Here is a 20,499-nt window from a genome sequence, read left to right on the forward strand (position 1 = left end):
GGTCCGGTGACCCTTCCTCAGAACACTTTACAGATGCTGCTAGACCTGCTGAGCTTCTCCAGCAGTTTCTGTTTTGGTTTCTGATTTACAGCATCCACAGTTCTTTTGGTTTTTGTCACATACATATTTAGATGTACAGATGTTTGATAGAAGAGAACTTGATTGTTGCAGAAAAAGACACATTTTGTCAAAACTTTCTATCTTCTACTGATCAGGAGATTTCACAAGAAATACTAATTCCAGAGGAAATCAAAATAGTGTCCTGTATGAAAGGAGAGTGCTGAGTGATTGGCAAGTGAACCTGACAGAGGTACGACATGTGGGATGGACCACTTAAAGATGATTGACAGCTAACTGTCAGACTTTAAATTTTAACCTGGCAGGTTGACTCTGATTGACCAGTGAGGAGCAGTCACTCATTTAGTTGAGTTGAGAGGGACAAGGTGCATGTACATGCTCCAACTGTCCTGATGAGGACAAGACAGAAATGTGTACTTTTCAGCAATGCGCAATACTTATATGTGTGTGTATGTCAGTGTGAGAGGGACAGTGTGCATCAAAGAGAGCACATGGGTGAGATAGAAAGAAAGAAAACATGCACGAGTGAGAGTATGTGCATGGGAGAGAGGGTGTGTATGTAGGACAGTGTGTACATTTGTGTGCGTGCGTATGCATACGTAGGAGAGTGTGTATGTGTTTGCGCGAAAATGCAAGTGTAGAAGTTTGTATGTGTGCGCGCCAGAGTGTGTGTGTACATAGGAGAGTGTGCACGCACCTGTATGTATAGGAGAGTGTGTGTGTGCACGGATGCATGTGTAGGAGATTGTGTGCACATACGAGAGTGTGCATGTGTCTATATGTGCATAGGAGTGTGTGTGTGCATAGCAGTGAGTCTGTGCGCATGGGAGACAGTGCGCATAGGATAGTGTGTGCATGCGCAGGTACATGTGCATAGGAGTGTGTAGGTATATGTGTGTGTGTGTGTGTGTGTACGTGTGCTCAGGAGTGCACGTACGTATAGGATTGTGTATGTATGTGCATGCACATTTACGTGTGTGTAGGAGTGAGAGTGCACATAAGTGTGCGGAGCAGTGTGAGTGCACATGTAAGCAGGAGTGAGAGTGTGCACATGTATGCATGTGTATGAATGTGTGCGCGCACATGTACAATGCTTGGGAGTGTGTGTGCTGAAGTGTGGGTAGGAGTACGTGTGCTTAAGAGTTCGTACGCACATGTGTAATCATGTGTAGGAGTGTATCTGTGTGCAAGTATGTGTAGGAATGCATATGTGTGCTTCAAGCGTGTGCATGCATACGTGTGCACATAGGAGTGCTTGTGTGCGTAAGTGTGCATATGATGTGCATAGGACTGTGCTTATATGCATAGGAGTGCGTGTGTGCACATGTGTGTATAGGAGTGTCTGCGTGCAGGTAAGTGTGTGTAGGAGTATGTGTGCAAGTAAGAGAGTGTGTGTGTAGTATTCTAATTACACTAAAATATAATGTGGGAAAGTATGTGATTGGAAGTATAGAGGATTGAAGTATTAATGACGTGAGGAAAGACTGCAGGAAGCTGGAGCACATTCCTTACGCATGAAGAGAGCCTCCTGGTTCAGTAGGTAATCGGGAAGGTGGGTGGAATGTTGCTCTCCATTTCAAAGTGAATGAAGTATAGACATACAGAGGTTCTGTGTGTCGGGGTGTACATTAGTGAGTATTTCAATCTGTATGTTGGTGAGTATTTGGGTGTGTGTCTGGGTGTATGTTGGTGTGTATTTGGTTCTGTATCTGGGTGTATGCTGGTGAGTATATGGGTGTGTATCTGGGTGTATGTTGGTGAATATTTGTGTGTGTCTGGGTGTATGTTAGTGTGTATTTGGGTGCGTATCTGGGTGTATTTGGTGAGTATTTGGGTGTGTGTCTGGGTGTATGTTGGTGTGTATTTGGGTGAGAGTCTGGATGAATAATGGTCAGCGATTGGGTATATATGTGGGTGAATGTTTATGTGTATTTTTGAATGTATCTGGGTGTATGTTGGTGAGTATTTGGGTGCGTATCTGGGTGTGTGTTGGTGTATATTGGTGTGTACATGAGTGAGTATTTGGATCTGTGTCTGGGTGTATGTTGGTGAGTGTTTGGGTGTGTATCTGGGTGTGTGTTGGTGTATATTGGTGTGTACATGAGTGAGTATTTGGATCTGTGTCTGGGTGTATGTTGGTGAGTGTTTGGGTGTGTATCTGGGTGTATGTCGGTATGTATTGGGTGTGTGTCTGGGTGGATGTTGGTGAGAATTTGGGTGTGCATCTGGGTGTATGTTGGTGAGTATTTGGGTGTGAGTCTGGGTGTATGTTGGTGAGTATTTGGGTGTATGTTGGTGTATATTTGGGTGTGTGTTTGGGTGTATGTTGGTGAGTATTTGGGTATACGTGGGTGTGTATATGGGTGAGTATTGGTGAATATGTGGGTATATATCTGGGTGTGTGTTGGTGAGTATTTGAGTGTCTATCAGGGTGTATGTTGTTGAGATTTTGGGAGTGTGTCTGGATGTATATTAGTGAGTATTTGGGTGTGTATCTCTGTGTATATTGGAGAGTATCTGGGTGTATGTTGGTGAGTATTTGGGTGTGTATCTAGGTATATGTTGGTGTCTATTTGCGTATGTATCTGGGTGTACATTGGTGAGTATTTGGGTGTATGTGAGTGTATGTTGGTGTGTATATGGGTGTATGTTGGTGAATATTTAGGTATGTATCTGGGTGTATGTTGGTGAGTATTTGGATGTGTATCTGGGTATATTTTGGTGTGTAATTGGGTGTGTATATGGGTGTATGTTGGTGTGTATTCGTGTGTGTGTCTGGGCGTATGTTGGTGAGTATTTGGGTGCGTTTCTGGGAGGATGTTGGTGTGTATTTGGATGTGAGTCTGGGAGTATATAGGTGAGTATTTGGGTATGTATGTGGGTGTATGTTGGTTTTTACCTGGGTGTATGTTGGTGAGTATCTGGGTGTATGTTGGTGAGTATCTGGGTGTATGTTGGTGTGTATTTGGGTGTGTATCTGGGTGTATATTGGTGAGTATTTGGGTGTGTGTCTGGGTGTATGTTGGTGTGTATTTGGGTGTGTATCTGGGTGTATATTGGTGAGTATTTGGGTGTGTGTCTGGGTGTATGTTGGTGTGTATTTGGGTGAGAGTCTGGATGAATAATGGTCAGTGATTGGGTATATATGTGGGTGAATGTTTATGTGTATTTTTGAATGTATCTGGGTGTATGTTGGTGAGTATTTGGGTGCGTATCTGGGTGTGTGTTGGTGTATATTGGTGTGTACATGAGTGAGTATTTGGATCTGTGTCTGGGTGTATGTTGGTGAGTGTTTGGGTGTGTATCTGGGTGTATGTCGGTATGTATTGAGTGTGTGTCTGGGTGGATGTTGGTGAGAATTTGGGTGTGCATCTGGGTGTATGTTGGTGAGTATTTTGGTGTATGTTGTGTATCTGGGTGTGTATCGTGTGTATGTTGGTGAATATTTGGGTATACGTGGGTGTGTATATGGGTGAGTATTTGCGTCTGTGTCTGGGGGTATGCTGGTGAGTATGTGGGTGTGTGCCTTTGTGTATGTTGGTGTGTATGTGGGTGTGAGTCTGGGTGAATATTGGTGAGTGGTTGGGTATGTATCTGGGTGTACGTTGGTGTGTATTTGGGAATGTATTTGAGTGTGTGTTGGTGTGTATTTGGGTGTGAGTCTGGGTGTATGTTGGTGAGTATTTGGGTGTATTTGGGTGTATGTTGGTGAGTATTTGGGTGTATGTTGGTGTATATTTGGGTGCATGTTGGTGAGTATCTGGGTCTACGTAGGTGTGTATATGGGTGAGTATTGGTGAATATGTGGGTATGTATCTGGGTGTTTGTTGGTGAGTATTTGAGTGTCTATCAGGGTGTATGTTGTTGAGATTTTGGGAGTGTGTCTGGATGTATATTAGTGAGTATTTGGGTGTGTATCTCTGTGTATATTGGAGAGTATCTGGGTGTATGTTGGTGAGTATTTGGGTGTGTATCTAGGTATATGTTGGTGTCTATTTGCGTATGTATCTGGGTGTACATTGGTGAGTATTTGGGTGTATGTGAGTGTATGTTGGTGTGTAATTGGGTGTGTATATGGGTGTATGTTGGTGAATATTTAGGTATGTATCTGGGTGTATGTTGGTGAGTATTTGGATGTGTATCTGGGTATATTTTGGTGTGTAATTGGGTGTGTATATGGGTGTATGTTGGTGAATATTTAGGTATGTATCTGGGTGTATGTTGGTGAGTATTTGGATGTGTATCTGGGTATATTTTGGTGTGTAATTGGGTGTGTATATGGGTGTATGTTGGTGTGTATTCGTGTGTGTGTCTGGGCGTATGTTGGTGAGTATTTGGGTGCGTATCTGGGACGATGTTGGTGTGTATTTGGATGTGAGTCTGGGTGCATATAGGTGAGTATTTGGATGTATGTTGGTGTGTATTTGGGTTTGTGTCTGGGTGCATGTTGGTGAGTATTTGGGTGTATGTTGGTGAGTATTTAGGTGTGTATCTGGGTGTATGTTGGTGAGTATTTGGGTGTGTGTCTGGGTGTATGTTAGTGAGTATTTGATTAGATTACTTACAAGATTAAATTACTTACAGTGTGGAAACAGGCCCTTTGGCCCAACAAGTCCACACCGACCCGCTGAAGCGCACCCACCCAGACCCATTCCCCTACATTTACCCCTGCACCTAACACTACGGGCAATTTAGCGTGGCCAATTCACCTAACCTGCACATTTTTGGACTGTGGGAGGAAACCGGAGCACCTGGAGGAAACCCACGCAGACACGGGGAGAATATACAAACTCCACACAGTCAGTCGCCTGAGGCGGAAATTGAACCCAAGTCTCTGGCGCTGTGAGGCAGCAGTGCTAACCACTGTGCCACCGTGCTGCCCACGGTGCGTATCTGGGTGTATGTTGGTGAATATTTGGGTGTGTGTGTGGGTGTATGTTGGTGTGCATTTGGGTATGTATCTGCGGGTGTATGTTGGTGAGTATTTGTTGTGTGTCTGGGTGTGTGTTGGCGAGTATTTGGGGGTATGTTGGTGTGTATTTGGGTATGTGTTTTGGTGTAATATTGGTGAGTATTTAGGTGTGTATCTGTGTGTATGTTGGTATGTATTTACTTGTGTATTTGGGTGTATGTTGGTGGATATTTGGATGTGTGTCTGGATGCATATTGGTAAATATTTGGGTGTGTATCAGGGTATATGGGTGTGTGTCTAGATGTATGTTGGTAAGTGTTTGAGTGTGTATCTGTGTGTATGTTGGTGAGTATTTGGGTGTGTATCTGGGTGTATGTTGTTGAATATTTGTGTGTGTGTCTGGGTGGATATTGGTGAGTGATTCGGTATGTATCAGGGTGTATGTTGGTGTGTGTTTGGGTTTGTGTCTGGATGCATGTTGGTGAATATTTGGATGTGTATCTGGGTGTATTTGGGTGTAAGTTGAGTATTTGGGTGTCCGGTTGTATTTGGGTATGTATCTGGGTGTATGTTGGTGTGTATTTGAGTGTGTATATGGATGTATGTTGGTGTGTGTTTGGGTGTGTGTCTGGGTGTATGTTGGTGTGTATTTGGGTATACATTGGTGTGTATATGAGTATTTGGGTCTGTGTCTGGGCGTATGTTGGTGAGTATTTGGGTCTGTGTCTGGGCGTATGTTGGTGAGTATTTGGGTCTGTGTCTGGGTGTATGTTGGTGAGTATTTGGGTGTATGTTGGTGAGTATTTGGGTGTATGTTGGTGAGTGTTTGGGTGTATGTTGGTGAGTGTTTGGGTGTATGTTGGTGAGTGTTTGGGTGTATGTTGGTGAGTATTTGGGTATACGTGGGTGTGTATATGGGTGAGTATTGGTGAATATGTGGGTATGTGTCTGGGCGTATGTTGTTGAGATTTTGGGAGTGTGTCTGGATGTATATTAGTGAATATTTGGGTGTGTATATTGGAGAGTATCTGGGTGTATGTTGGTGAGTATCTGGGTGCATGGTGTGTAATTGGATGTGTATCTGGTTGTATATTGGTGAGTATTTGGTTATGTATCTGCGTGTATGTTTGTGTGTATTTGGCTAAGTATCTGGGTGTATATTGGGGAGTATTTAGGTATGTATCTGGGTGTATATTGATGAGTGATTGGGTATGTATCCTGGTGCATGTTGGTGAGTATTTGGGTGTGTACCTGGGTGTATGTTTGTGTGTGTCTGGGTGTATGTTGGTGAGTATTTGGGTGTGTGTCTGTGTGTATGTTGGTGAGTATTTGGACGTGTATTTGTGCGTACGTTGGTGTGTGTCTGGGTGTATGTTGATGAGTATTTCAGTGTGTGTTTGGGTTTATGTTGGTGTGTATTTGGGTGTATGTTGGTGTGTGTCTGGGTGTATGTTGGTGTGTATTTGGGTGTATGTTGGTGTGTGTCTGAGTGTATGTTGGTGAGTATTTAGATGTATGTTGGTGTGTGTCTGGGTGTATCTTGGTCTGTATTTGGGTGTGTGTCCTCGTGTACATTGGTGAGTATTTGGGCATGTATCTGGGTGTATGTTGGTGTGTATTTATGTGCCTGTCTGGGTGTATGTTGGTGAGTATTTGGGTGTGTGTCTGGGCGTATATTGGTGAGTATTTGGGTGTGTGTCTGGGCATATATTGGTGAGTATTTGGGTGTGTGTCTGGGCATATATTGGTGAGTATTTGGGTGTGTGTCTGGGCGTATATTGGTGAGTATTTGGGTGTGTGTCTGGGCGTATATTGGTGAGTATTTGGGTGTGTGTCTGGGCATATATTGGTGAGTATTTGGGTGTGTGTCTGGGCGTATATTGGTGAGTATTTGGGTGCATGTTGGTGATGTCCTGTTCTATGGTCCGGGTCCATTCCTGATTGGTGATTTTTGAAATTAACGATTTTTGGCGTGCAATTTCTTGTCTGTATTTGGGAAGTCTGTTGTGTGCATCTGTAATCATTACCTGAATCATCCTGAATCTGTTCTGTCTGGCTGTGTCCCTGGCTTGTGGGTTGTTGACTGGTGGTTTGTATCTGACACATGGTGGAAGGATTTGATTCTTTCGGCATTTGTGCAGGAACTGGAGTTGTTCGTATGTGACACTTAGGCAGTTGGCACAGGATTCCCATTTCCTGGCTTGTCCTAGCATCTCTCGCCCGTAGGTGTTCAAAGTTTGGGAGAAGATTTGTAGCTCGGGTGCTTGTTGTTGTGGTTCTGTTCACCGAGCTGGGAACTTTGTGTTGCAGATGTTTCGTCTCTGTCTAGGTGACATCCTCAGTCCTGTGAAGTGCTTCTGTGATGTTTCCTCCGGCATTTATAGTGATTTGTCTCTGCCGCTTCCGGTTGTCAGTTGCTGTCCGCTGCAGTGGCCGGTATATTGGGTCCAGGTCGATGTGCTTATTGATTGAATCTGTGGATGAGTGCCATTCCTCTAGGAATTCCCTGGCTGTTCTCTGTTTGTCTTGTCCTCTAATAGTAGTGTTGTCCCAGTCGAATTCATGTTGCTTGTCATCTGAGTGTGTGGCTACTAAGGATAGCTGGTCATGTCGTTTCGTGGCTAGTTGGTGTTCATGGATGCGGGTCTTTAGCTGTCGTCCTGTTTGTCCTATGCAGTATTTGGATGTGTATCGGGTGTATGTTGGTGTGTATTTGAGTGTGTGTCTGAGTGTATATTGGTGAGTATTTGGGTGTGTGTCTGGGTGTATGTTGGTGAGTATTTGGATCTATATCTGGGTGTATGTTGATGAGTATTTGGGTGTGTGTCTGGGTGTATATTGGTGAGTATTTGGGTGTGTGTCTGGGTGTATATTGGTGAGTATTTGGGTGTGTGTCTGGGTGTATATTGGTGAGTATTTGGGTGTGTGTCTGGGTGTATGTTGGTGAATATTTGGGTGTGTGTCTGAGTGTATATTGGTGAGTAATTGGGTGTGTGTCTGGGTGTATGTTGGTGAGTATTTGGATCTATATTTGGGTGTATGTTGGTGAGTATTTGGGTGTGTATTTGGGTGTGTGTCTGGGTGTGCTGCTCGGTGAGTATTTGGGTGTGTGTCTGGGTGTATATTGGTGAGTATTTGGGTGTGTGTCTGGGTGTATGTTGGTGAGTATTTGGGTTTGTGTCTGGGTGTATGTTGGTGAATATTTGGGTGTGTGTCTGAGTGTATATTGATGAGTATTTGGGTGTGTGTCTGGATGTATGTTGGTGAGTATTTGGGTGTGTGTCTGGTATGTGTTGGTGAGTATTTGGGTGTGTGTCTGGATGTGTGTTGGTGAGTATTTGGGTGTGTGTCTGGGTGTATGTTGGTGAGTATTTGGGTGTGTGTCTGGGTGTATGTTGGTGAGTATTTGGGTGTGTGTCTGGGTGTGCTGCTCGGTGAGTATTTGGGTGTGTGTCTGGATGTGTGTTGGTGAGTATTTGGGTGTGTGTCTGGGTGTATGTTGGTGAGTATTTGGGTGTGTGTCTGGGTGTATGTTGGTGAGTATTTGGGTGTGTGGGTGTATGTTGGTGAGTATTTGGGTGTGTGTCTGGGTATATGTTGGTGAGTATTTGGGTGTGTGGGTGTATGTGGGTGTGTGTCTGGGTGTGTGTTGGTGAGTATTTGGGTGTGTGTCTGGATGTATGTTGGTGAGTATTTGGGTGTGTGTCTGGTATGTGTTGGTGAGTATTTGGGTGTGTGTCTGGTGTGTGTTGGTGAGTATTTGGGTGTGTGTCTGGGTGTGTGTTGGTGAGTATTTGGGTGTGTGTCTGGGTGTGCTGCTCGGTGAGTATTTGGGTGTGTGTCTGGATGTGTGTTGGTGAGTATTTGGGTGTGTGTTTGGGTGTGTGTCTGGGTGTATGTTGGTGAGTATTTGGGTGTGTGGGTGTATGTTGGTGAGTATTTGGGTGTGTGTCTGGGTATATGTTGGTGAGTATTTGGGTGTGTGGGTGTATGTTGGTGAGTATTTGGGTGTGTGTCTGGGTGTATGTTGGTGAGTATTTGGGTGTGTGGGTGTATGTTGGTGAGTATTTGGGTGTGTGTCTGGGTATATGTTGGTGAGTATTTGGGTGTGTGGGTGTATGTTGGTGAGTATTTGGGTGTGTGTCTGGGTGTGTGTTGGTGAGTATTTGGGTGTGTGTCTGGGTGTGCTGCTCGGTGAGTATTTGGGTGTGTGTCTGGATGTGCTGCTCGGTGAGTATTTGGGTGTGTGTTTGGGTGTGTGTCTGGGTGTATGTTGGTGAGTATTTGGGTGTGTGGGTGTATGTTGGTGAGTATTTGGGTGTGTGTCTGGGTATATGTTGGTGAGTATTTGGGTGTGTGGGTGTGTGTTGGTGAGTATTTGGGTGTGTGGGTGTGTGTTGGTGAGTATTTGGGTGTGTGTTGGTGAGTATTTGGGTGTGTGTTGGTGAGTATTTGGGTGTGTGTTGGTGAGTATTTGGGTGTTGGGGGTTTGACATTTTTAATCATTGCATTTTCTTGTAGTTTCAGGTTGAATCGCAGCCACAACCGACCTCCACGCAAGGTGTGTGTTTTCAAATACCCTTTTGTAGCTGGGTTTACCAAAAATCAGCTCTGAGAGATCTGTAAGGATAATTGTTTAGCAACAAAAGGAGCTGTCAGAGATGGTACTTTTCACTATAATATCAACAGGCACATTTCCATCTTTAACTCGTTTTTTGTATATTTCTATTCCTTCCAATTTCAATAGATTTGTCATTTCTCTCAGCACAAAAGACAGTGATCAGCTTCAGTGATGGGTTTAACTTTAAGCACCTGTCCCTTTGATTCTCTTTAACTTTGACCCACATGTGAGCTCATCTCAGTCCTTCTGGAGTTACAGCCGGTGTTCTGGACCTTGTCAGAATTGCTGCCGTTCTCACCAACACCCATGACCCCAACCACTGGGTGATCCCAGATATTCCACTGTCTGACAGCACTTTGTTACATCTACATCCAGGAGTCACTGCAAAGCGAGTCAAAAGGCTAAGCAAAGACATGCCAGAGAATTTCTAGGGGCCTAGCACTCCAACCACAACGCCATAAACAAACACATAGCTCTAGATGCCATCTATCAACCCCTCAGAAAACGAATAGGAAATGACATCACCCCAGGAACCCCATCCAGGAGAAAGATATAAATAGAAAGCAGGAGACAACAGCTTCGCTTCACTTGGAGGTCGCCCACTGATGATGTTACCTAGCCAGGTAATGAAACGTCTGGATATCAAACCTACAGCCCAGCGAGCAAACCTACACCCTAAACCTCAACCTGAGCTACAAACCTTCACAAACCTTGCGGAGTCAAAAGTCACAGATAACTTTCATGTGGTTTATTAAGTTGTTTCCTGAAAGTGAACTGGTAGTTTAGGTTAAGGGAAAGGTCAATGGTGATGCTGCGGTAAACATTGAGGCCATGTTCCAGAAAACACAGAAGAGATACATTCGAACAAATAACAGAAGGGCAAACCGGACAGACCCACCGTCTGTGGTTCATTACAATGTTGTAGTTTGTATCAAACAGTAGAAAGATCTACAGTCATGTAAAGATAGGTGGCAGGTCAGAAGATTGGACAGAATATTGTTTTAAAAAACCATCATTACCATTTTCATTGATGTCAGGGGGTCACACTACACCAGGTTATAGTCCAACAGGTTCATTTGAAATCAGAAGCTTTCGGAGTGCTGCTCCCTCCAGAGGGGACCTGTCAAAGGAGCAGCGCTTTGAAAGCTGGTGATAATGAATAAACCTGGTGGACTATAACCCGGAGTCACATGACCACCCCAGTCCAACACCAGCACCTCCACGTCACCACCTTCAATATTCTCAGTATTTAAAACTTCAATGCATCCCAATTACTTCTGAAGAATATACTTTTACAGTCTGATCCCGATGTTGAAATACAGTCTTCACTTCACATCCTCTAATTTTTCCCTGACCGCTCCGTTGTGGGAAGAAACCGGAGCACACGGAGGAAAGGTCTGCTTTCTCCATCCACCTAAATGTGCTCGGTGCTAGCAGTAACGTTTTTATCAAAGCTAAAGCATCAGAAAAGATACTGGAGGGATTGAAGCATCACTTAAGAGTGCCTGGGGAAGAATTTTGGTCTGATGGGTCACCTGCTGGCACCTAGCACATTTATGTGGGTGGAGAAAGTGGAACCTTCCTCCGGGTGCTCCGGTTTCCTCCCACAGTCCAAAGATGTGCAGGTTAGGTGAAATTGGCCATGCTCATTCCTGATGAAGGGCTTATGCCCGAAACGTCGAATTTCCTCTTCCTTGGATGCTGCCTGACCTGCTGTGCTTTAACCAGCAACACATTTTCAGCTCTGATCTCCAGCATCTGCAGACCTCATTTTTTACCCATGCTCAATTACCCACAGTGTTCAGGGATATGTACGTCTGGTGCATTAGTCTGGGGTAAATATAGGGTGGGGAAATGGGTCTGGGTGAGTTACTCTTTGGAGGGGTCGGTGTGGACTCATTGGGCTGAAGGGACTGTTTCCACACCGTAGGGAATCTACAATAAAAACTAATGGTTTTCCACTTCAGGGTTAGAGCATTGCCACATAACATGGTCGGCAATTTTGATTTCTGGCTGCAGACCAATTGATATAGGCTATACTTTCCAACTGTTTGTGAAGAATACTTGGCATATACTGCCCCTGTGCCACTCACAGGAGATATGCCAAGTTGGTATCTTACATAACATTTTATCAACTATTGCACAATGTCTTCCATACAGATCATCAGCAAATGAACTTTCTGCAGCAACTCTAATACTCAAGACCTTACACATGACCGTCCACCCAACATTTGCAAATTGTCCTCCATTATCTGTTAAGAAATTTCTTTGCAAGTTAAAAGCTGTGACGAGTCACATTTTGATAACTTTTATCCACTATTTCCTGTTGATTACTGTATTGGATAAGTACATGAATAGGAAAGGTTTGAGGGATATGAGCCTAACACGGGCGGGTGGGACTTGTTTAGTTGGGAACATGGATGGCATGGAATAATTGGACCGAAGGGTCTGTTTCCATGCCGTATGACTCTATGAATATTTTTCAGTCCCCTGTGCAGGTCTGGTCTGATTGTCATTCAAGTACTGACTGTGTGTTCTGATTGTACTGACTGAGAGGTGACATCTGAGAGATGTCCTGCATGTGGTGCAGCACTGCCTCAGGGTAGGGTCAGCAAGGGCATGTGCTCAGGTTCCTCGATGGGGCCTTGAGCCAATGCTGGAGCTCACACTCTAACAGAGTAGGGAGAGTAGTTACACTAGGGTTTACAAAGGTAGCTCACCACCACCAGGACAATCCCTGCTGCTCCAGTCAGTGACACCTACATTCATGAAAGACAAGAAATCTCCATATTTTTGAGGCTGATGGGTTAATGATACCTCCACCGAAGCAGGGGGACAGTCCACACAGAGTGGCTGTGGCAATGACTGAACCACACTTCACATTCCAACCTTTGTTCCAACTCCTGACTCCAGAAAAGTGATCTCCAAATCAGAAGGGAACTGGAGTTAAAGGGACAGAGGAGGAATACACTGATGGTAAACATACCTTTTTCCAGATCTGACTGGACATGCAGCACAATCTCCTCTCATGCAGTCTGCCGTGGTTCAACACGTGCTGCAGATGGGGTTTGATCGCAGTCTGATTGAGAGTTTGGTTCGTAGCAAGTACCTGATGTGTGGGAGCCAGTACAGCTCAGTCAGTGACCTACTCTCTGATCTCCTGGGAGCTGAGGAGGGAGGGAGAGAAAGGAGACAGCAAAACACAGGTATGACCTTTTTAAAAAAAATAAAAACCTCTCCTGGTTCCTTCATCAAAAGCAAAGTACGGCAGATGCTGGAAATATGAAATAGAAACAGAGTTTGCTGGAGAAACTCAGCAGGTCTGACCGCATTTGTGGGGAGAGGAACAAAGTTCATGCTTCAAGTCACAAGATTCAGACGATGTGTCACCGGACTGAAACATTTGCTGGCAGACCTGCTGAGTTCCTCCAAGAATTTCTGTTCTTGGGCTTGCTTCCTGAATATTTATCTGGATTTCATGTTTGCCCAGTTTGATTTGATGGAAAGCAATAACACTGTGTTTTCACTGTAATCTATTCATTGTCCAGCACCAAATGGTAAACACTGCCAAGAGATCTTGGCGTGTGATCATTACCGAACCTGGTTAGCTGCTGAGTTTTGTTTATGTATTCCCCCAGGGAGTGGCCAGAGACAATGGGAAGCCGGACCTGCCCTTAGTGACTGGAGAGGGGCAACAACACAGAGAACGGGTAAGCCCATAGTAAGATCATAGAGGGCTGGGTTGGAGATGATAGTGGGGAGGGAGGTGGAGGTGCAGGTGGGGGAGGGGGAAATAGTGATGGGAGAGAAGAAAGTTGAGTCATAGTCATAGAGATGACAGCACGAAAACAGACCCTTCGGTCTAACTTGTCCATGCCAATCAGATACCCCAACCTAATCTAGTCCCACCTGCCAGCACCTGGCCCATATCCCTCCAAACCCTTCCTATTCATATACCCATCCAAATGTGGCAATTGTACTAGCCTCCACCACTTCCTCTGGCAGTCCAAACAGTCTATTTATTCCAAGTTTGCAGGCACTAGCTGGTGCAGTATCCCAAGGTCACTATTATTTACAATCGACATTAGTGCCCGTGCTTCAATACTGTGTTTCTTTGTCTAAGTCTGTCAATGACATCACGCAAGAGATGGTTTTGATAGTGGGAGATGGAGGTGATATTGGGGAGTAGCAGATGGAGGGGGAGATGGAGGGGGGAGAGTTGGAGGAGGGGAAGGAGCAGTTGGAGATGGGGAGGGGTAGCCGAGGAGGGGGATTGGGGAGATGGTGTTCTTAGTGGGCAGAAGATGAAGGTGATAGTGGGGTGGAGATGGAAGTGCCAGTGGGAGAAAATAGAGGTGGTAGAGCGGGTGGTGAAGGTCGCGGGGGGAGATGGAGGTGATAGTGGGGGAGGTCAAAGACTGAGCCTCGTTAAACCCGTTTGTGTCTGGATTTACCGTGTGCACAGGAGTAGTGCCAAGTGTCATGCTCCTGTTGTTAAAAAAAAAACAGTCCTGGGCTGGAAATCGCAAATTGGCGTTCACCTGTGGTTAACACTCAGTGGGTGAGCGTCTTCTGTACCTCTGACTGCTACTTGTGTGCCTCAGAGTGGATCAGCTGGGATCACCCAGCCAGGGGTGAGAGTGGATCAGCTGAGATCACCCAGCCAGGGGTGAGAGTGGATCAGCTGGGATCACCCAGCCAGGGGTGAGAGTGGATCAGCTGGGATCACCCAGCCAGGGGTGAGAGTGGATCAGCTGGGATCACCCAGCCAGGGGTGAGAGTGGATCAGCTGGGATCACCCAGCCAGGGGTGAGAGTGGATCAGCTGGGATCACCCAGCCAGGGGTGAGAGTGGATCAGCTGGGATCACCCAGCCAGGGGTGAGAGTGGATCAGCTGGGATCACCCAGCCAGGGGTGAGAGTGGATCAGCTGGGATCACCCAGCCAGGGGTGAGAGTGGATCAGCTGGGATCACCCAGCCAGGGGTGAGAGTGGATCAGCTGGGATCACCCAGCCAGGGGTGAGAGTGGATCAGCTGGGATCACCCAGCCAGGGGTGAGAGTGGATCAGCTGGGATCACCCAGCCAGGGGTGAGAGTGGATCAGCTGGGATCACCCAGCCAGGGGTGAGAGTGGATCAGCTGGGATCACCCAGCCAGGGGTGAGAGTGGATCAGCTGAGATCACCCAGCCAGGGGTGAGAGTGGATCAGCTGGGATCACCCAGCCAGGGGTGAGAGTGGATCAGCTGGGATCACCCAGCCAGGGGTGAGAGTGGATCAGCTGGGATCACCCAGCCAGGGGTGAGAGTGGATCAGCTGAGATCACCCAGCCAGGGGTGAGAGTGGATCAGCTGAGATCACCCAGCCAGGGGTGAGAGTGGATCAGCTGAGATCACCCAGCCAGGGGTGAGAGTGGATCAGCTGGGATCAGATTACTTAGTGTGGAAACAGGCCCTTCGGCCCAACAAGTCCACACTGACGCGCCAAAGCGCAACCCACCCATACCCCTACATTTACCCCTTACCTAACACGGGCAATTTAGCATGGCCAATTCACCTGACCCGCACATCTTTGGACTGTGGGAGGAAACCGGAGCACCTGGAGGAAACCCACGCAGACACGGGGAAACGTGCAAACTCTACACAGACAGTCGCCTGAGGTGGGAATTGAACCCGGGTCTCTGGCACTGTGAGGCAGCAGTGCTAACCACTGTGCCGCCCACTAAGTGTTGAACAGTGAGGTGAGAATCAGTGCAGGACCTCTCTGCATTCATTTGCATCTTATTATGAATTAATGTCATTAATATGCATTAATATACCTCATTAATATGCAGGCTTTCATTCTGCCACCTGCTAGATAATAACAAAATGCTCAGAATTGCTGACATGAAAGTCAGAGCGAGTACCTCATAACTCCCGCTCTCCTGGGGTTTCATGGTCTAGACCTCCATCCTGGACAGCAGCCACCAGTGACTGAGGGCACCCACTGGGCAGTGACCATCCACCATCTCCTCATAGACGCTGGCATTGAACATGTATCAATATCTCCCTATAGACAATGGCATTGAACATGTACCACCACCTCCCCATAGACACTGGCATTGAACATGTACCAACATCTCATAGACACTGGCACTGAACATGTATCACCATCTCCCCATAGACACTGGTATTGAACATGTATCACCATCTCCCCATAGACACTGGCATTTAACATGTACCACCATCTCCCCATAGACACTGGCACTGAACATGTACCACCATCTCCCCATAGACACTGGTATTGAACATGTACCACCATCTCCCCATAGACACTGGCATTGAACATGTATCAACATCTCCCCATAGACACTGACATTGAACATGTACCAACATCTCCCCACCCTAAAGGCACATCTTCATCCTATTCTATCTAGTTCTCCACTTCAGTGGCACATTATAGAGCATGCCTGCATCTCCTACTGGAATACTGCTGCCAAGACAGGTTGTCCACTGGGTTAGACTAGAATGCATCTCAAGACATCTCACTTGCTAACGTGCCAACCAGTGAAGGACCCACTCTGCTTCCTGTTTGTCCACCAGTCTTCTGACTATGCCAATGTGGCCCCTACACTGTGAGCTTTTACTTTCTGTTGTAATCTTTGTTCCAGCACCTTACCAAAGGGCTTCTAGAAATCTATGTACAATATATCAACTGTTGTCTACAGTTATTGACGGACTGTTCTTTACAGTGTGTGCTACCTCCTTAAGAAACTCTAATCAATTGGCCAAACATGATTTCCCTTTCACAAACCCTTGTTGACTCTACCTGATTACCACATCCAATGAAATTGTACACGTGTCCTGCTATAACATTGTCCCTCATGCCAAACATTAAATTAACCTGTCTGTAGTTTCCTTCCTTGTTTCCAATCTTTTTTGAATAAAGAAGATTACATTCAGTATCATCTAATGGGACAATCCCCAAATCAAGGGAGTTTTGGAAAATTACTACCAACTATCTCATGATTAAGACCCTCGGATAAAGTTCACCAGGCCTGAGCCACTGTCAGCACACAGTGCTGCTTCTCAGTGAATGTCCCTTTCCTGAGTTCCTCTCTCCCTTCCATTTCCTCATTAATTTCTGCTTCTGGGATTAGATTCTCTACAGTGTGGAAACAGGCCCTTTGGCCCAACCAGTCCACACCGACCCTCCAAAGAGTAACCCACCCAGACCCTATATTTCCCTCTAACTAATGCACCTAACACTATGGACAATTTAGCATGGCCAATTCACCTAACCTGCACATCTTTGTGACTGTGGGAGGAAACCAGAGCACCTGGAGGAAACCCACGCAGACACGGGGAGAACGTGCAAACTCCACACAGACAGTCGCCAGAGGCTGGAATCGAACCTGGGTCCCTCCTGCTGTGAGGCAGCATTGCTAACCACTGAGCCACCATGCCGCTGCAGATGTTACTGTTATCTTCAACAATGAGGACTGATGTAAAATATCTCTTCAATTCACCTGCTATCTCCTTAGTTTCAATTATTGATTCTCTGGTCTCAATTTTTATTGGATCAGAGCTCACTATATTCACCCTTTCCCTTTTTAAATATTTTTTAAAACTCGGACTATCTGTTTTTATATTTCTGGCTGGTGTCATGGTGGCTCAGTGGTTAGCACTGCTGCCTCACAGCACCAGGGACCTGGGTTCAATTCCAGCCTTGAGCATCTCTCTGTGTGGAGTTGTATCTTCTCCCTGTGTCTGCGTGGGTTTCCTCCAAGTGCTCCGGCTTCCTCCCACAGTTCAACAATGTGCAGGTCAGGTAAATTGGCTGTGGGAAACGCAGAGATAGGATCGGGGGGGGGGCTGGGTCTGGCGGCTTTGCTCTTTGGAGAGTTAGTGAGGACTCAATGACCTGCTTCCACACTGTTGGGATTTTATAAAATTTACCAGGCGAAAGTGGGTACTGCAGATGCTGGAGTCGAGAGCAGGTCAGGCAACATCCGAGGAGCAGGAGAATTGACGTTTCAGGTATAATCTGATGTTCCTGCTCCTCGGATGCTGTCTGACCTGCTGTGCATTTCCAGCACCACACTTGCGATTCTATAAAATTTCTCTTGTCTTTTAATTGTTTCCTTTTTTGGTCATTCTTTGCTGTTTTATGTTCTGCTAGTCTTTTGATCTGCTGCCTGTCTTTGTGTAATTATATACTGTTTTTTTTCAATTGATGCCAACTTTAACATTCTAGTCACCACACCTAGAACAACTTCCCTTGAAAATGTTCTTACCCACTGGAACGTCTCTATACTGTGCACTTCTCATACAAATCTCCCGAAATAACTGCCAATGCATCTCAATTGACCCATCCCTGAATCTAATTTGTAAATTCACTTTGGCTAATTCTGCTTTCAAATATTTCATAATTTCCCCTTCTTTAAATTTTAAAACACAGCCTTGCACCCACTTTTCTCTCCTTCAAACTGAATGTAAAATTCAATACCTAGGGATGCCGTCTCTATTAGATCATTAATTAATCCTGCCTCATTGCACAATACCGGGTCTAGTGTAACTTGCTTAGAACATGCTATTCTGAGAAGCTATCGAAAAATATTCTATGAGCCCATCAATTAGTTTACCATTGCCCATCTGACTTCTCTAGTCTATCTATAGATTAAAATCTCCTGTGATTACAAATGTCACTTTCTGATAAGCTCTCATTTATTTTTCCTGTACGTTCCACCTTACTGTATAGTTCATGTTCATTTACTCCCATCGAGGCTTTTCGCCTTTATTATTTCCCATCTCAAATTGATTCCACAACTAAGTTTCCTGAACTTAGGTCACCCCACTCTGTTGTCCTAATACCATAATTAACTAACAGAACCACCTCACCACCTTTTCCAAATTTCCTGTGCTTCCTAAGTGCCATGTATCCTGAAAGATTCAAGTCCCGATCTATGTTATATCCTGGAGTCATCATAGAATTGTACAGGCCTTTGAACCTATTCAGTCTGTAGAGAGCCTCCAAATAGCATCTCACAGGCCCACCCTATCCCCAAAACTCCCATGGCTAACCCACACATCCCTGGACACTACAGCATGACCAATCCACCTAACGTGCACATCCTGTGAAGAAACCAGAGCACCCAGAGGAAACCAACGCAGACACGGGGAGAATGTGCAAACTCCACACATACACAGTCACCTGAGGCTGGAATCGAACCCATGTCCCTGGTGCTGTGAGGCAGCAGTGCTAACCACTGAGCCACCATGTTTTTCAATAATTACCATATCACACTTGTTCATTTCGGTTTCTCTCAGTTTATGTTATATTATGTTATGTTACGAATGCTAAGTGCTTTCAAATTTTGAGCCTGTAGTTTTATCCTTTTATCAATTAATTAGTTGGTTCTTAGATTTGCTACTCTCGATCCCATCCATAAACAATCATAATGAGGAATCTATGGAAGACAGATACAAAATTAATTAAAAGTAGGAACAAAGGTAAATGAGACCTCTTTTAAAAAAAAACCAAACCAAGCTAAACTTACATTGAATCATTGGAGTGTACTATTCTGGTCACCATATTGTGCACAGGATATAGAGAGATCCTCAAAATGATGGTGATACCAGGACTGTGAGATTATCCATCGGGGAACATTTGGACAGACTTTGAGGCACAGTTCCCTTCAGCTATGAGCAAAGAGACATCTTTAAAATTAAATCACAATTTGAAAATGTGGACATAGAGAGAATGTTACTGCCTGTGGGGATGAACAAAGCGTGAGGCCATCAATGTAAGACAGAGGACATAAGCAGGTAATGGTGGATAGAATTAGATGGGGAAAAAATGAGAGGAGAATCGAGTGAATGGGAAACACCTGAATAGACTGGTGGGGCCAATTGGCCTGTGGCTGTGCTGTGTATTCCATGCAGTTCTTTGCACATCTTCACTTGGTGGTTAATCAAGCAATGGGGAACCCTCTATGACTAAAGAGATTATCATCCACTGTAACTGCATACATGATTTGATATAGTCTGTCCAAGTGGTCTCAATATTCTTGTGTCTACATTTGTTCACAGACTTGAGTGCTGAAGAACAACTACGGCAACTCAAGAATGAACGAACCTGCAAAGTGTGCCTGGATAAAGAGGTCTCCATCGTCTTTATCCCTTGTGGGCACTTGGTGGTGTGCAACGACTGTGCTCCTAATCTCCGGACGTGTCCAATATGTCGAGCAATCATCAGGGGCAGTGTACGAGCCTTCATGTCCTAACATTAGCAGGTACAGGAATATTCCCCAGTTAGACAGCAGCCTTGCTCACAAGTCTGTCGCTTAGGAAGGTGATTCCATGTTACATTATTTCAGGAAGCACACAATGGCTTGTTTCACAGAGAGAGGCCACTGAGTGCCCCTAGTTCCTGGTCCCTGCTACTATTGTGGGGAGCTGACAACTGAACCTCAAGCATTGCCCTGCAAGTAAGGGAAGAACATTTAATATAGACGGTGACTTCTGTTGGTCAGATTGAGTGTACCATGAGAACGGGCCTGGAAGTTGTCCCCACCTCCTTGGAAGGAATAATACAGGGTAATGGAAAGGAGAAAGGAATTGGGAGAAGTGGTTTGGTTCAGTATGTTTTCACAGTGTGTCAGTTGGTGCAAAACAACCAATATAAGCTGCAGCACTAAAGGAGGATGTTAATCCTGTCACATTTCTGGTGGCTCTTGGTCAGAACAATCCAACCAGATCAAATTAAAACCACTTTTCCCCCTATATCAATCCCAAAGTAATCCCACTGGCCCACTCTCTCCCCATAGCCCTGTATCAATTCCAGACTAATCCCACTGCCCACTCTCTCCCCATAGCTCTGTATCAATTCCAAACTAATCCCACTGCCTCA

General features: G+C 45.4%; 1 protein-coding gene across 1 annotated transcript in view; it reads left to right on the forward strand.

Annotated features, from left to right (window-relative positions):
• The window catches only part of LOC132827716 (baculoviral IAP repeat-containing protein 7-like), a 53,879-nt gene extending 34,006 nt beyond the window's left edge, over positions 1-19,873 (forward strand). The window contains exons 4-6 of the mRNA XM_060844400.1: positions 9,512-9,551; positions 12,608-12,817; positions 19,680-19,873. Coding sequence (XP_060700383.1) covers positions 9,512-9,551; positions 12,608-12,817; positions 19,680-19,873 — 444 coding nt within the window. The remainder of the gene's footprint in view (positions 1-9,511; positions 9,552-12,607; positions 12,818-19,679) is intronic.
• The last annotated feature ends 626 nt before the right edge of the window (positions 19,874-20,499 follow it).

Source organism: Hemiscyllium ocellatum, chromosome 25 (genome assembly GCF_020745735.1).
Source record: "Hemiscyllium ocellatum isolate sHemOce1 chromosome 25, sHemOce1.pat.X.cur, whole genome shotgun sequence".
Taxonomy (NCBI): domain Eukaryota; kingdom Metazoa; phylum Chordata; class Chondrichthyes; order Orectolobiformes; family Hemiscylliidae; genus Hemiscyllium; species Hemiscyllium ocellatum.